The sequence below is a fragment of the Lactuca saligna genome, chromosome 4, assembly GCF_052625555.1.
Source record: "Lactuca saligna cultivar CGN05327 chromosome 4, ASM5262555v1, whole genome shotgun sequence".
NCBI classification, from domain to species: Eukaryota; Viridiplantae; Streptophyta; class Magnoliopsida; order Asterales; family Asteraceae; genus Lactuca; species Lactuca saligna.
In genome coordinates, this window is record NC_136420.1 from 313,759,053 (window position 1) to 313,776,803 (window position 17,751).

Genomic DNA, 17,751 nt, shown 5'->3' on the forward strand with positions numbered 1-17,751 from the left:
AAATTCCTGTCTAATGTGTGTCATACCGTTAGATCCAGAGGTAAGAGTTCTTCTAAGTTCCTTCTAGATGAGTAATCACCCTCTTGATACTTTCTATGTTTATAACTTATTCTTGCTCTTATATTATAAAACAACAAACTTCTAATGTCGCTTTAAGATTCTTTTTTGTTATTCATCACTACTAGAAAAACAGCCTTTTACGACGCTCATTGCGCGTCGTAAAAGGCTCAGACGACGCGCAAATGCGCGTCAAGGAAGGCCCTGTCATAAAGAGAGACGACGCGCATTTATGACGCTCATTTACGACGTGCATTTACGACGCGCGTTTACGACACGCAAAGCGTATCAAGGAAGGCCCTGTCATAAAGGAAGACGATACGCATTCGTGTGTCGTAACCTTACGATGCGCGTGTTAATGACACGCAATGCGTATCAAGAAAGCCCCTGTCAAGAAAGGCCATGTCATAAATGAATATGACACACATTTTTGCATATCATAATTTTAAATGTTTAAAAAATATATTATTTATATATTTACTTATTTTCAAATTAAATTTGTATTTAATGTTTCATAATAGCAAATAAAATACCATATACAAAAAATAGAATCCATTGCATAAATCTAATGTCATACAATTCTATTTCTTACAATATATAAATTTGCATCTAATCTACTATGTACATCAAATTCCAACTAAGTAAAGTTGCATCTTTCCTTTCATAATTCTTTAAGACTAATGCTCCAAACAGTTGATTATATGGATAAGCAGTTGTACATTGGCCCATCTCACTCAATAATGACTAAGCCAAATTCAACTCCAAGTCTTTATTGCATTTTGCTGATAATGCTGCAAGATTTAAATCAAGTGGCTTCATTTTGCTGATTTTGTTCTTCAAGTATCTGTCATCAGTTAGAAATTTAGAATACAATTTCATATGTAAAGACTTCTAGTCTGATGTACATTTAAGTTTTTATATTTGTAATATGGATTGTTATGAAAGTAATTTATTCCATCAAATAAGTAAGATAAACATACTTGACATAAAAGTCAATGATGGTGTCATTGACAAATGTGTCTGGTAGCAGCAAATCAACGTCTCTCTTACTAATGGAAACAACATCAACATCCTCTTTTGGATATATAACTTCTTCAAAAGGCTGGTCAAAGCTGCAAGCATCCAATGAAATATAAAATCCAAGAATCGGATAAGGGCAAAACAGTCATATTTATTAATTAACAAAAGGGTTGTTAAAGTTAACACAAGGATCAAAATTGATATGAAACTTTGCCAAAAGAAATCTTTTTGCACTTACTTGGGAAAATACTTTGTAAAAGGCTTCAGCTTCATCATAAGGTTGTTGTAGGAGATCATACACCAGTCTCTGAATAACCACCCTTTTCAAGGATGCATCAGCAGGTGGAGACCAATCCGTATTTAGCTGAGTCACATATTCACAAACAACAGCTCACTTATATTATTAATTTTTACATAAATGGTCCATGTCCTTACAAAGTGGACACTTTTTGTGATTTTAAATGGATTAAAATTAATCGGGGCTTGCTCCAAGAAAAGTTCTACATAATGGAGCAAGAATAAACCACAGTCGAATGAATTCGGCTGCTGTGGTAACTGCAAAAGCAACACCAAATTCAGATTTTAGAATTTAATACAAATTCACAATTTTGCCCTCGTATATTTTTCCTTTCCATTTCTCAAATAATTTTGAAACATTATTTATCCAGATGATACCTCAAGTGAAATAAAGCGTAGATTATCGAATCTTGATGATATATCTTTAGATGCCTCCTGCTGCCTCCCTTTCCACTCTTCTTTCAGATAGCTAGAATGGCATATTTAAAGGTTTATAATTTAAAAATAAAATAAAATGTTTATATAATAAAAAAAATGTTACCTTTGCATAAGACCTTTCAAACCAGTATGACTACCTCTGATAGGATCCGTATGTAGAACACATGGCACTTTAATCAACTCAGTTACATCTTCTTCATCTATAAAACAGATTATAACATTAGAAAAAAGGGATAACCATGCCTCATAAAATACTTGAAGATGTCAAAGAGAAATGACAGATATACCCTTGTATTTCGCAACTTCCCCAAGATGACACATCACAATAAGACTCCAATGATAGTTGTCAAACAACAGAATTAATTGTCAACTGTTCAAATGAAATGTATAGAAAGCAAACTGTTTTCCAACTTACTTGTAAATTACAGGAATAAAGACAAAGTCTTTCTCAAAAAGATTAACTTTTCATGTCCACTTTCTTACGCGTTGAAAAGCTGTTTTCCCTTCAAGGGCATCTAGAGGTTCTTTTTCTGGGTCAGCTAGCTTCCGGAAGAAAAAAACTATTGAAAAAATGAAACCTCTGTCTCTCTTCAGGCCTGATTTTGTTCTTCAAGTATCTATCATCAGTTACAAAGTTAGAATAAAATTTCATATGTAATGACTTCTAGTCTGATGTACATTTAAGTTTTTATATTTGTAAAATGGATTGTTATGAAAGTAATTCATTCCATCAAATAAGTAAGGTAAACATACTTGACATAAAAGTCAATGATAGTGTCATTGACAAACTTTTTTTTTGCATTTTTAGACATACTTGACATCAAATAAGTAAGGTAAAATATGCACTCAACTTTTAGGATAAACTATATGTAATTAGATTTACCATATGTAATCAACTGTCCCCATAAATCTGGAGTGAAAAGATGTTGCTAAGGGTTCTCCATATTCATCTCTTGTCAAACGTGCCGCCTGAAAAAAAAATCATAACCAACTCATATAGAAACTGTAAATTACATAATTACACTGAAGCACAAACAAAATTTAAAAAGATAAAAAGGAAATTAGAGAAAATAATAAACTTACAGGAACTCCATGATATGCACTTGTGAGTTTTAGTTTGTGTTTAAGGTAAGTTGAGTGTTTTGTTCCTGTTGCTAACCTTATTTCTTCTTTATTCCACCTTTTAAAAAAGGACTCATGTAAATGGGACAAATACTACAAAATGCAATTTCTTATATATGTGCAAAAGACGTAAATGTCCTTGTTCTCATTATCAAAAATAGCTGGACAGTGAAGAAGCTTTCTAAGGCAATTTTCGATGAGGGGGAGGGGAGGGCATTTACGTCTTTTGCACAGATAAGAGGTGAAAAAATAATTGGATTAACAGACCTAGAAGAATAATAATTACTATGACACTGAAATGTTGGGTAATGTAATGGACAATTCTGCCCACATATTTTTTTGCGTTCATGGTGTTGGATGTTTAACAGAGAAGAAAAATTAAATAAATCAATAAACATAAAATATTAAACATTGATATTCATCATAGATTCATAGTAAATAAAACTCTGCATCTAAAAAAAAAAAAAAAAAAAAAAAAAAAAAAAAAAAAAAAAAAAAAAAACTCTGATGAAGCTATGAACTGATACATTGCACTCTGAAAAAAAATATGAATAGATGAGGACACACAAATGTTTAAGTGAAATAAAATATAGATTGGTTAAATTCTTTATAATATATATATTTAAATACAATGTATAGGTTTAACTCTACTTTATACATACTATTAAAAAAACAATATAATCATATTTAATTTAATACCTGAGGCATACTATTAAAATCTCCACCAAGTATAATTAGTATATTGCCCCATGTCTCCAAAAGTCTATGAGCCTTTGCAAGAAATAATCGTACCTTATTGGTAAAAAAAAAAAAGTCAAATGTGTCAAAATTTGCTCAAACTGTATGATTATGTTAAACAATACACTTTTTTAATCATTGTTATAATAATAATAATAATAATAATTTTGTTAAATACCTGACCGAGCTTAATATCCCCACGACTTGGGTTAAAAAGCACATGTATATTTCCAACCAATATGCTTCTATGTGTCCTATAAATATGCAAAATAATTAAATTATGCAAAAAAAAAACATTTAGGCTTAAAGAACAAAAACTAGTAAGTAGTAACTGATAACTTACTTTAGATTTTCAGTGTCATCAACATGTGTTTGACACCCATTCATCTGTGTGTTTTTAGAGGGTAGAAGAAATAAGATTAGAACAAATATGAAACACTCAAGACTCAATAGGAGGGTATTTATGTCTTTTCTACACATATAAAGATCAAGTGTGAGTCTCTATCAGTCTATCCACCTTTGTGGGTGGGAGTGAGACAAAAAATGCAAAAATAACGTGACATATTTGTAAAAAATTTGTCTGTTAAATAGCATCTTTAATTGATACCTTTAGAACACAAAATTTGATGTCAAGTTTGTCTATCAGTCTAATCAGACTTTAGACATCTATTTAGTGCTTATTGAAAAAAAAAATATGCCTTAGGGTGAATATTAAGGGTTCTGGATATGAGGAGGAATTCTAAGGTTACTTATATACAAGGGAAGCAGGTTGTTGTTCAAATCAAAGTTACAACAATTGAGAAACAATATCAGCTTGTTGTTCAAATCAAAGGGATTATTGGCAGGATACAAGTCCTTACAACTGGATTCTTAGTTCCAAATCCCAATTGCACAAGAACAAATGTATCAGATTCATCAGAAAACTAAAAATTGGGTATCGTATCTTAGTGAATGGAAAACAGAATGCGCAGACAGACAGCTGAAAAACCCTAATCGCACTAAGTAGCTTGATTATGTAACTAATCTCGCATCGAGAGTGTTTATACTAAGATGATACTCGATAACAAATTAAACCCTAGCTTTCCTCCATTATAGAAACAAATCAACAACAAAACTAAAACTGGATGTAAGCTCATGATGTAGCGAAGCGTACCTTTAGTACTTGAAGATTTATACGATTTGTGCTTCCTATCGGAGTCTCTCTCTTTCTTATCACTCTTTGTTTCTGAACTTCTACACCTTTTGTTCTTCCCTCCGTCTACATAACACGAGTATCCTCATCAATTCGTATTGAAAATTGTATAAACAGAGAAATATTGGTAATGAAGAGAAAGAACAAAAACCTTCCGACGAGGACTCAGCCGGAGACCCCTTCTTTTTCGACTTACGATCGCTACCCATGTCGTTTTTGTCCAAAATCGAACAGTTTTGAAGTGTTCTTTTGTCAGGGCTTGAACTCCAGCACCTGCATGAATTATGGCATGCGATTGAAAACCAGGCTCGACGACCCGCTGACCTCTGCCCATGGAATGGAAGGGGTGAGAGAAAAAGAAATTGGGACCAAAAAATAAAACAAAATTTTGACTTATTCATCTTCATTTATTATCATATTGATGGGAGGAGAGGATTGCAATTACAGAAATCTAAACATGGAATAGCATATACCTAATTAGAATCACCCCCTCCACAAAAAGAAAAAAAAGGCGATGAGGGCATTAGATGGAGTGTCGACATGGGTAAATGTTGATTCAATCCCTAGAAATCGCTCCAAAGGGGTCGGCAATGGGAGGGGAAATGATTCTCAATGTAACATGGAGGACTAAAATATGTTTGATTGCTTCGATTTAGGCTTGAGATGCTGTAATTTCCCATGTGTTCGTGTTCAGCTCCACTGCCTTGGGCTAAAAAAATTAATATATGATTAATTTTGGTCCAATTAAACTATAGCAACCAAAGTAAGAAGATATGGTATCTATGATTAGGGTTTGTAGAGAGAAGGGAAGAAGAGAATGAAGGGAGATCTTGAAGCGGGGTATTTAAAAATTTTAGAATTTTAAGAGGATTTGATTTCCCCCCTTGAACGCGCGTTTTGAGTGAAAAATTATAAAGCGACACTCACAGTGGACGCACACTTTAAATAAGCGCCCTCCGTGTTTGTATTTTTTTTTTTGTGGGACAATAATTTAGGGCACGTAAAAAATGCGCGTCCTACGTTCTTCAAATTTCTAAAGATCTGACATTACTTGTAGGACACGTCCTTTTGCGTATCATTAATTAGTGCGTGTCGTAAAAAGCGCGTCATTAAAGGTCTATTTTCTAGTAGTGCATACATCTAACTTACCTTATCGAAAAGACAATACCGTTGATCATCCTATTCAATCACATCGATCATAAAACATAGCACGATGATAACCATATTTAGTCATAACTTATTACTCTAACATGACGCGTATAACACATACATGAATATCTTCTCTTAAACCTATTTGATATAACCCATACATATAAGTCTGGAAATACTTTAATCATCCTTATGTGACTACTCATCTAACTTCTTACATTTTAAACCAAGTAAGGTGGATCCTTTCCAAATTCACTTAAACTATGGCTTTGATACTAAATGGTAACACCATACTTTTACAAATTGTTTCCGAGTATACAACTATTGGTGTTTTAAACAATATATATGAATATAGTGTAAGTGAAAAGGATCATAAACCTTCTTTATTTCATTGTTTCTTTTATTATCTGCATAATCCGACTATCGCTTCAATACTTGAGTACATAGTACGAACATACATAACTAAGAAGACTGTGGGTTTTGACTCAGTAGCACATCTAGCATAAATTCTAAATCCCACATCCGTTTAATATGACATTATTGTTCTAGTACAAACTTGCTCGCACATTACTAGCGTAAAACTAGTTTAGGATTGACTAGGGCAAAGTTAGTTACAAACAAATCCTAACATTTATAGGGAATCGATACCCCTTATCAGCATCAAGCTAGTATATATACCCTCCATAGGAAAAAGACATCACCCCATGGTCGTTAGCAATTACTATCTATGGGAAATCTTTTCAGGTAGTTGCCTATGAGTGAGAACTGTCTATCACAGGTGCTAGCATGTGTAACATAATTTCTTGTCATGGGGTCTAGTTATGAAACATTTTCTTGTCACGGGCTTCAGCATGTGTGACATATTTTCCTTTCACGGGCTCAAATAACATTCATCATTTGCTTCCTAGTACCTCCCATGTAGAGTACATTGTATCCTCAATCACATAGAAGGCATCTGGTTCCTTTTTAACACATAGCTTTTATCAAGCTTCTAATACACACGCATACACATATGTAGATCCTTATGATAATAAATATCCTGAAAGCTCATAATAATTACATATCTTACTACATATCTTGTACTCACTTGTAGAGTACTTCATGGCCTCAATCACATCAAAGGTGTTCCATGCCTAGTTCACAAATAAGTTTTAATAAGCTTTGGTCATCAAATTACACATAACCTTGCACCGGTAGCCTTCCTTAAGGTTCGTATAATATATAAAACTTAATTATACTTTTAAGGCTCATCCATGGAGTACTACATAATTTTTAATTCCATAATAGGCATTTTATGCCTTTTTCTCACATTTAACCCTTATAATACTTATTTTCATATACTTACTTATAAACATGTGCCTATAGCTTCCCATAAAGATCATAATTCTTACAGAGCTTAAATATACTTCTTGTGCTCACATTTGGGGTACAATATATTTTTATCTATCATGGGGTTATTTCTTTTATATCTTTTCACATAATTAGCTTGTCATAGGCTTTCAATACTTATATATAAATATGTGTTAGCTTTACTTCAACGTTCTTTATCATTTATACATATGTAGGCATATTTCCACGCATGAAGTAGTCAACTACATAGTAGGATGGTTTAACTTCAACTCAAACTGTTTAAGCTTCTAACGTATTATTTAATAAACTATATTAGTATATGTTTCACAATCGCTTATCTAGTTGTTATGCTTAATCTTCTCATAATATTCCTTAAAGTAAGTTAGGTATTTATATATTAATTCTCTTAACATTGATTTATTTTTCATCTAATCAAACATAGTCACACCTAGTGACTTATTTACATATATTTGCATAAAAGTATTATTTATTTGCAGGCATTCAAAAAATCCACATATGCCCACCCCACTAGTTAGTGAAGACTTACTACTAACATGGCTTCACCGTCGCATTGCTTCGCAACTTATCATCTCGCCAAAACCTATCCAAGTAACATATCAAGTTCCTTAGAACTAGAACAAATTATAATCACATTTACCATAGCGGCCCATTAGCTGAACTTGATATCTATTTGTTACTAACCTTATCAAGTCACAAAATACATTTCCTAGATGGCTTAATCTTACAAACCGTTATCTCAATCACTCGGTTCTAATCATTATGTGATTTATGGTTTATAAATCTCATTAACCGAGTTAGGAATTTCACCTGAGAATTCATTTGACCTACACACCGTGTAGCACCGCAATTTTCGTTTACCACTTTACTTTGAGTTTCATTGACCTTTCCCCAAATAGAAATGTACTACCAAACTTCTATTCGGACGGTCATAACTTGCTCATACAAACTCAGATTTTAACGTATTTTATATCTACAAAATCGTCTCGGAGTGAACCATGTTTTTTTTAAATACTCTATCTCTCTAATAATATATACATTTTTTTTTGTAATATAGCAATATGCATAAGGATATACAAGTTACATTACAATCTCGCCACTTGTCTTCATCCTTGCATGAACTTAAAATAATTACATTTTAAAGTCTATATAGCAATATGCATAAGGATATACAAGTTACATTACAATTTGGAATATACATATATACACATGCACATTGCTAGTCATAAATGTAACGACCCAAAAAATCTTTAAGTCTATATTGCAAGATGTAATTATTTTAAGTTCACACAAGGGTGAAGACAAGTAGCGAGATGGTAATGTAACTTCTATATCCTTATGCATATTGCTATATTACAAAAAATGTAAATATTATTGGAGAGATAGTTTTAAATGAAAATCATGGTTCACTTTCGTCTGATAAAAAATACGTTAAAACTTGAGTTTGTATGAGGAAGTTATGATCGTCCGAGACGATTTTGTAGATATATATTTAACGAAAAGATGACAGGGCTAGAAATAATTTCTATTTCCATATGTGTGAAGTTGTCAAGATCAGGATCATACGTATGATCATTTTTGGGTTTGCAAGATCGAAATCGTAAGAAATGGATCGGGATCCTAAGATCCTACATAATAAAATCTAATTTTAACTTTTAAATTTTAATCATGAAATATTTTAAACATTCAATTTTTCGTTCAAAAGTTATAAAAACTTCAAAATATTAGTCATAAGTCACAATACAAAATTATAAATGGAATATTGGTAAATAGTAAAAAAAACAAAAAGTGGTAATAAAAAATTCCTTTGGAAAAAAAAATAAAAAATCAAGGGAAGAGAGGATCTGAACGGATCTCGATCATACCTACGATCTTACGATCCTACCTGCGATCCTACCACACATACGATTCGTTTACGATCCGGATCGTTTTTCATATCTAAGATCGTAGGATCGTACGATGCTATGATCATTATCGCGATTTTGACAACCATGCATCCGTATCTTTCTAAAAGCAGAAAATATAATTTATATCCCTTCTTTGAAGTCACGTTTTTTATTATGAAAAATATAAATTTTAACTTAGTTAAAAAAAAAACTACTAAGTTAACTATTTATAAGATTTGTTGAATCTTAAATGGTCCTACAACAATTATGTAACTTCGATTGACATGGGGCGTTGAGAACAATTGCACACGTTTTTTATTATGAAAAATATAAATTTTAACTTACTTAAAATAACCTACTAAGTTAACTATTTATAAGATTTGTTGAATCTTAAATCGTCCCACAAGAATTATGTAAGTTTGATTGACATGGGGCATTGATAACAACTGCACATGACCCATATATATATATATATATATATATATATATATATATATATATATATATATATATATATATATATATATATATATATATATATATATATATATATATATATATATATATATATATATATATATATATATAGGGTTAGGTTCATTTGAGACCACTTATATTTTGTGAGACCGTGAGACGCATTTGTTTTTGTTTTTTTTTTTTCTTTAATTTTTTTTAAATATTTTTTATTTTTTTTTAGTTAATTCATGTTCCGAAAATAATATATAAATTTTTTTTTTTTGATTTTTCCATTTATTTTGGATTTTAAAATTATTTTTAGAATATGTACAGTGTAATATTTTATTTAGAATATTTCACGTATTTTAAAAAAAAAATAGAATATTTTTTTATTTTTTTTTATATTTTTTTTATTTTTTTTATTTAATTGAAGTTCCGAAAATAATATTAAAAAAAAGAATTTTTAGATTTTTCAATTTATTTTGCATTTTAAAATTATTTTTTAGAATATGTCAGTGAAATATTCTATTTAGAATATTTCACGTACTTTTCAAAAAAAAAAAACGGAATTTTTTTCATTTATTTTTATTTATTTTTTATTTTTTTATGTTTTTTTAGTTAATTCAAGTTCCGAAAAATAATTTTTAAAAAAAGAATTTTTGGATTTTTCCATTTATTTTGCATTTTAAAATTATTTTTAGATTTGGTCTCACGGTCTCACAAAATTAGAATGGTCTCAAATGAACCTGAACATATATATATATATATATATATATATATATATATATATATATATATATATATATATATATATATATATATATATATATATATAACAATAAATGTTTTTTTTTTCGTCATGAACCAATAAAGATATTTAATTCTTCAAGAGTGGTCATATATATTGAAACTAGAAATGATTTTCGAAAAACCTTAATTAAAATAAAAAAATGTAATGAATAAATATATATTCAAAAAGTGTTTCAATATTTTATATTTCAACTCTAGTTAGACTAAATTAACAATGTTCTTTTCGGGACGGATCAATTTAGCTAACGTCTTTGCTCAAAGTCTATGGAATAACGAATCATGTGTTTGTTAGCTGCTAGCTACCTAAAGATCTTTTTTTTTACTGTCTAGGTGCATGGTGCGAAGTGGATTTTTCCTAGTCTTAGGTTGATCATAAATTTGATTTTGTGAGACATGGGGAGTCAATCTCAGTCATTCATTTTGAAGATCAAAATAAATATATTTTTAAAATGCAAAGTAATTTAATATTTTTGATAATTTTGTTTTAAATACTATTTTAGTCATTTATATTTTGCAAAAATAAATAAAAAAATAAAAATAAAAAATACCATTTTTTTGAAATATCTAAGAGATATTGTAATACAATATTCTAATATAAAAATTACAACAAAACTGTTAGAATATTTACATATTCTCATAGAATATTAGAGTATAAATATTCAAACAATTTTAATAAAATATTATAATCTTTTTAAAAATACTAAAAATTTAGTAGAATATTCGAATATTTTAACATATCATACAATTATAGTAGAATACTACAATATTCAAATTCCATTTAAATATTATAATGTTCTATAAATTGTATTTGAATAATTACAGTATAATAATCTATTATAATATTTCACATATACTTTAAAAATAAAAAAAGTAATTTTGTTGGTAAATAATCAACAAAAATAATAATTAAAAAATTATTTTTGTATTTTTCCTTTTATTTTGTATTTTAGATTTATTTATTTTTAGTTTTTTGATCTTCAAGTTGGAATAGTTAGGATCACATCCCCATGCTTTTAAAAAATTAATATGATATATATATATATATATATATATATATATATATATATATATATATATATATATATATATATATATATATATATATATATATATATATATATATATATATATCAAACGTCTCCATTGCAATAATAGTCATTTTTGAAGTAACTACAATTACATTTTAATTTTTTCATGTCAGTTTTAAATTAATAATTAAACCTTTATGCCATGTCGGTTTTAAATCGAACTACTTTCATATTTAAATTTTTTTTTCAAAATCCATTTTGTATATATCTAAAATATAAAATTTTCATTTTTATAATGATATTTTTAATGACAAAATATATGAAAGAATAATTTTATAGTATAGGTTAAATTTTCAATGACAGATTAAAATAATCAATTAATATTTTCACAAATAACATTAATTTTTTTTATTTTTATTTTATTTTTATTTTTTTTTTATGTTTAAGGATAATATTAAAAGATTGAGAGTTTCTTTTAAGACTACTCTAACAATTCTCCTTAATAAATGTTTTTTTCTTTACATATCAATCTCCTATTAGTTTTGATACTTATCATTTTGTGCTATTTTTGAAATAAATATTATACACTTATTAATTTTTGATTGTTTTAATTTTTAAAATTAAAATCATATAGTTATATGTAAAGTGTTATATATATATATATATATATATATATATATATATATATATATATATATATATATATATATATATATTATTTTAAAATTTTATATTAAATTTTTTTTTTGTTTATACTTTATTTTTAAATTGATCCGTGTAATACATAGGGGCTCACACCTAATAGATTATAAAATAATGAAACTCACATCGAGTACCATACAATATGCAATTAGATGATGTTACTAGACTATAAAATAATGAATCTCACATCAACCACCATACAATATGCAATTAGATGATGTTACTAGTTCAAAAAATACAAATAATATATTCAAAATTAACGGCTGTAAGTAAGTGTTCCATATGATTGGGTTACTAATTATCAATCACTTATTTTACGTGTGAGAATTGAAAATCAAAAAGCCCTACCAAAGAATATTATTAATAATAGTCCTCAAATTTGAATGTAATTATTAGTGTTGTTGAACAATTTCTATTATTGAAATGCACCTTCCAACCTACATGATGCGGGTTTTCATTATTTCTTTAGTTTATTGTCTTTAATGAGAAAGTTTCAAAAGAGACCGGGGTCTTTCATTATTACTTTAAATACCAAGAAAAAATAATAGTATTATTTAGTAATATATTAATTGATTATCTTTTTTAAATTTTGTTTTACCCCGTACAATCATTGTATCTATAATAAAACATATTATTTTATATATTATATCATTATAAATATCATATAAAAGTAAAATGTAAAGTATTTAAACCAAAAAATTTCTTTTTCAAATATAAATTAATTTTCCAAAACCATGTTTGCAAATGTTGCTCTCGGTCCCAGAGAAAATGAGTGGCAGCCTTGATCTCAGAAATGGATTTGATAACTAAATCCATTTTAGAATCAATTGCTCCGACCTGAGCATTAACCGTGTCGACTTTGGCATCTAGCCTTTCAATTGTATCTCCCATCTCTAGAAGAGCGAAGAGATCAACAATGAGTTCTCCGAAAGATCCAGTATCTGAGTTGGATCCAGTATGTGAGTCGGAAGGAAGAATGTGAAGCATGTGTTGTGGCAGACTTCGGATTAGACCAATAGAATATTGATTTGGAAGTCTATAAAATTTAATAACTTAAAATTATAGTATACCTCAGGAGGTTCCATTTGAAGAGGAACTTGTTCACGCTGTGCTTTGTAGATTTGTTGAAGAGTAAGTTCGCAGATTTTTAGACAATGAATTTTGTTGGCTTTCTAAGATGAAGTGAATTTATCAAAATCATTCCATAGAACCTGTAACAGCCCGGATTCCCAGGTATTTGTTATTTTGTATCCTGTTGGTGATTTGTGAGGAGACTCGGCGAGTTGGAGCCCAGACTCGCCGAGTATGATCGCGGTTATGGGTGTGGGTTCGCGTTCCGGACTCGGCGAGTCCAAAAGTGGACTCGGCGAGTCCATGCTGTTTAATGAAACCCTAATTTCCAGGGTATGAGACTTATTTAAAGGGGCTTATGGCCGTCATTTGCGGCCACCAACCCAGAGAGAACCCTAAAGAGTCTTTGAGCATTTTGTGAGAGAGAAGAAGAAGATCTTTGATTACTTGTGGGTGTTTTGCTTATAGAAGAGGACCAAGGCAAGAGGAGACCAAAGAAGGTGCTAATCTAGCGATTTCTGAGCTCAGAGACTTCATTTGAGGTAATCATTCGTTCCTTTCTCAGTCGTTGGTGTAAATCTTAGAGATAGGGTTTCTTTGTGGCCTTTTTGGAATGATCCATGGAGTAAATGGCCTCTTCTCGTGTTGATGCTTTAGATTTGGACCCAAAGAGGTCCAGAGACCCTTTTCCCTCAAGCTTTATGAGTGTTAATGGAGGCCATGTGCTTAGAATAGCATTCTAGAGACCATATCTTCAAATAAGGCCTTTGAACCTTTGCATGAGCATCAAGATAGTAACTTTACGTGATGTATGAGCTTGGAAGGACTGGATCTATGAGTTATTGGAACGGATCTGACCTCAGGAGTGAGTTTGAGTTGATGCATGGCATAGACTCACCGAGTCTGAAGAACAGACTCAGCGAGTAGCATGAAGATTATCCATAACAACTCAACGAGTGGTCTTGCCGAGTTAAGGGGTTGACTCAGTGAGTCAGGGAGAGTCAGAGACGGTTGACGGGTGGACTGAGTCAAGCCAGAACTCGCCGAGTTTCTCTTGATACTCGGCGAGTTGAGTCGTGGTGGCCCCGCGACTCATGCCAGGTGGAACCCGTCGAGTTAGGAAAACACTCGACGTGTCGAGAGAGGATCCCAGGGAATCAGTGGACACGTGTAGACTCGCCGAGTCACCCTAGTGTACTCATCAAGTCCGATCAAAGTTGACCGTTGGGTTGAGTTTAGTTGTATTTATGGGTGTATTATGTTGCGTGATTAGGCGGAGGCTAGATCACCTTTGTTACGAGGCAAATATTTACCAAGAGACGTGAGGTGAGTCTTCTCACTATACTTTACTCTGAGTAGGTAACCAGAGTTATGTGATAGAATATTGGTATGCTATGTATATTATGTGTTGCACTGCATTATTTCTATGTGATGTATGCTATGCATGCTATCAGAGTAGAACCTGAGGGTTCACAGAGCTTGGGTGCACGAACCTACAGAGTTATAGCCTCGAGTGGCTAATATGTGTTATATGTGGTATTTTGGGGAACTCACTAAGCTTCGTGCTTACAGTGTTTTGTGTTATGTGTTTCAGGTTTCTCACAGGATCACGGGACGGCACCGACTTGATTGTACCCACCAGTGAAAGAGTTATACTTCGAGGATCCTGGTTTACTATACAAGTGAAAATGGAGTTATGTTTTGTAATTTGATCATGAATGAGATTTTAAGAAAAGTGTTTTTTTAAGAACTAAACCATTATATTTAAATGAAAAATTGTTTTGAAATTTACCGCATTACAGAACCTCAGGGATCGATGTCATTTGTTCTTCCAGTGAATATGTTGTATACTAGGTACAACTAATATTTGCTCATTTAGTTTAAACATCCATTTTTACCAGATAGTCCCTTCATGATTATGTGCATTAAAACGATCCAGATACCAGGAACTGATGATTTCTTGAACTCCTTGGACTTATATTCCCCTTTGAATCCAGTTTGGGTTAAAAATTACTGGAATTCTTCGGCAGATGGTTCAACGAACTTGAAACCTTTAGGATTTGGCGGAATACCACCTTCCCAAAGAAAAACTTCCGTTGTGACGGGAATGATCCTATCATTTGTGAGATAAGCCTTAAGAACATTATAACGCCTACGTTTCCTTCTAGATTAGGTCATATTGTATAATCACTTTGGTCAACTATTGTAGCCCTTATATGAATGAATAAGAAAGGATTATTCATATATTTGTATACTTACGTGTTATATAGGAAGTTATGTGTAAATTATATGAGTATGTAATAATGAAATAAATTAAATTAATATACGCATCGAAGATCAAAGTTTACTTAGGAAAAATAATCTTAACCAAGTTGTAGTATACTTCATAAGGATTCTAGAGATATAAGGACCGTTTAAATCCGATTTCATATAAAGAAGTTATGCTTCTTCAGTTTCGCGATATCACGAGCATGACTCTGCGTCTTGTAAAAAGTAGATTTTTGATAGATTACCTTTTAGCCTTAGTGATCTAAACAAAAGTCGTAATAGTCGTTAAACCAAGAGAGTGCATATAGAGAATGTCTAAATCTAACTTCGTATAAGGAACTTATGATTTTTCTAAGTTTTAGCGCAGTAGTATGCAACACTGATATCGAAATTTAGAATGGTTGAATGGTAGGAAAAACAATCTAAACTAGAGTTGAAGATCTCGTCCATACCTATCCGTCGATATAAAGACGGTCGAGAACAGATATCATATGATAAGATTACAATTTTTACATGACTTTAACAGTCTAACCCTGTAAAAATATAACTTTAAAAATAAAATCAAAATTAGCTGATGGAGTTTAATTGTAAGTTGTAGATCTCGTCAATGTCTACACACGGATATAGAACCTATCGAAAATATAGATGTATGAAGAAGTTATGAGCTTTCTAATATTTTATAAAACTCGGCACACAGTTGCGCGCACACTATCACACCACCCAAATCGTGACATGTGGCACCATAGGATTTAGATACATCAGCCTACCTGACAACTTGTGCGGCACACAAGTGACAATATGTGCGACATACATTCGATTTTTTGCTATATATTGAAACAAATTCCAGGTCTTTCTTCACACCTCTCATTCAAACTCTCTCTGAATCTTTGAGAGTTTTAGCCCTTTGACTCCTTAGTTTCCGACTACTTTAATAAAGCCATGTGGTGTTAGATATCTAGATAATAGTAGCTCTCGGGTCAGAGTTCCGCCCATATAATTTCCCAGTTATTGTTAGATTACTCTGTAAGTCAAGCTTTGCTTATTTATTTTTAGTGTAACTTTTAATTATAGTCATAGTGTTTATTATGAACCTAGAATTTAAATTTATCAGTGATTCCAAGTAATTATATTGATTGATCTACTTATGAGAATGATGACTAGGATGGATTTAATGAGGTGTTTAAAGTGAGATTTCCAAACAAGATACTCTGTATACGAAATGCACCCTACCTCCAATATGATCATACTTGGTTATTCCATACTTGATAAATCTTGATATAGACATTGGGATTATTGAGAAATCTAGACTATCATTATATAGTCACCAGGATTATGAAACTATACTAAGATGTAGTGTTGTGTACATCTAGGTCTTTTGGAAAAGCGTTAAGGAGAAGTTCTACCCTAACTGCGAGTCACCTACTTTTTTCAGGTGAGTGCGTAGTTATTATCAAGTACATAATAATAATAAAAGTATTTATGCTTACGAAAATTATTTGTTACTTCAGTTATCTGTATTGCGTAGTTACTATGATAGTATTGCTTATTAGGAACTGTATTGGACATAATTACCTTTAGTATAGTATGGAGTAGTTATAATAGGACTTTTTAAAGGTATTTATTGAGGTCTTAGTTTGGGTTAGAGTGTGATATTAGAGTGGAATTTTGTATTCCTCCTCTTTCTTGGATGACTAGAAATAGTGCGTCTAGATCAGACAATAGACAAGTATGTATGAGTTATCAACCATAGTAGATGACAACACTTGACTATTCTATAGGTCTAGTGAACTACATTCCAAGTGTGGACTTATAACCCACAGATGTAGATAAGTTATTTATCAATAACTCTGAACATTGGTTACCATTATATGTCTTATAATGGCCATGGACTGCACTAGTTGTGAAGTCAACTAGATACTCAAACGGTTTATTTGGTAGGGTAATCACTCTAGATAATCGTTGTATTAGGATTTGTGAGAATCATTTGGGCTGCATAGTATGTCTTGAGGATATTTATGTTATATTTTACCTACATATATATTATCTGTCAATAATTTTTTACAGGATTGATATTATGATTCATTATCATTAAACTGTTATAGGCTTGAAAAGTATCCTACCAGGTTTCCCAAACATGACCCACTCATTT

General features: G+C 30.9%; 1 protein-coding gene across 1 annotated transcript; it reads right to left on the minus strand.

Annotated features, from left to right (window-relative positions):
• Positions 1-594: 594 nt before the first annotated feature.
• LOC145039575 (putative ubiquitin-like-specific protease 2B) lies at positions 595-1,902 on the minus strand. Its single transcript, XM_078987611.1, has 5 exons — positions 1,753-1,902; positions 1,513-1,632; positions 1,316-1,441; positions 1,038-1,169; positions 595-901 (listed from the first exon to the last, which is right to left on the minus strand). Exons 3-5 carry the CDS (start codon positions 1,372-1,374, stop codon positions 802-804), a joined length of 291 nt encoding a protein of 96 aa, XP_078843737.1. The 5' UTR covers positions 1,375-1,441; positions 1,513-1,632; positions 1,753-1,902; the 3' UTR covers positions 595-801.
• Between the last annotated feature and the right edge of the window lie 15,849 nt (positions 1,903-17,751).

What these genes read in the sequence shown, in the direction of transcription:
- LOC145039575 (XM_078987611.1), bottom strand. Translation starts at nt 1,374, where the DNA reads ATGATCTCCTACAACAACCTTATGATGAAGCTGAAGCCTTTTACAAAG. An exon ending in TTTACAAAGTATTTTCCCAA is followed by an intron (nt 1,170 to 1,315) that starts GTAAGTGCAAAA and finishes GGATGCTTGCAG; the next exon opens with CTTTGACCAGCCTTTTGAAG. An exon ending in ATCATTGACTTTTATGTCAA is followed by an intron (nt 902 to 1,037) that starts GTATGTTTATCT and finishes AACTGATGACAG; the next exon opens with ATACTTGAAGAACAAAATCA.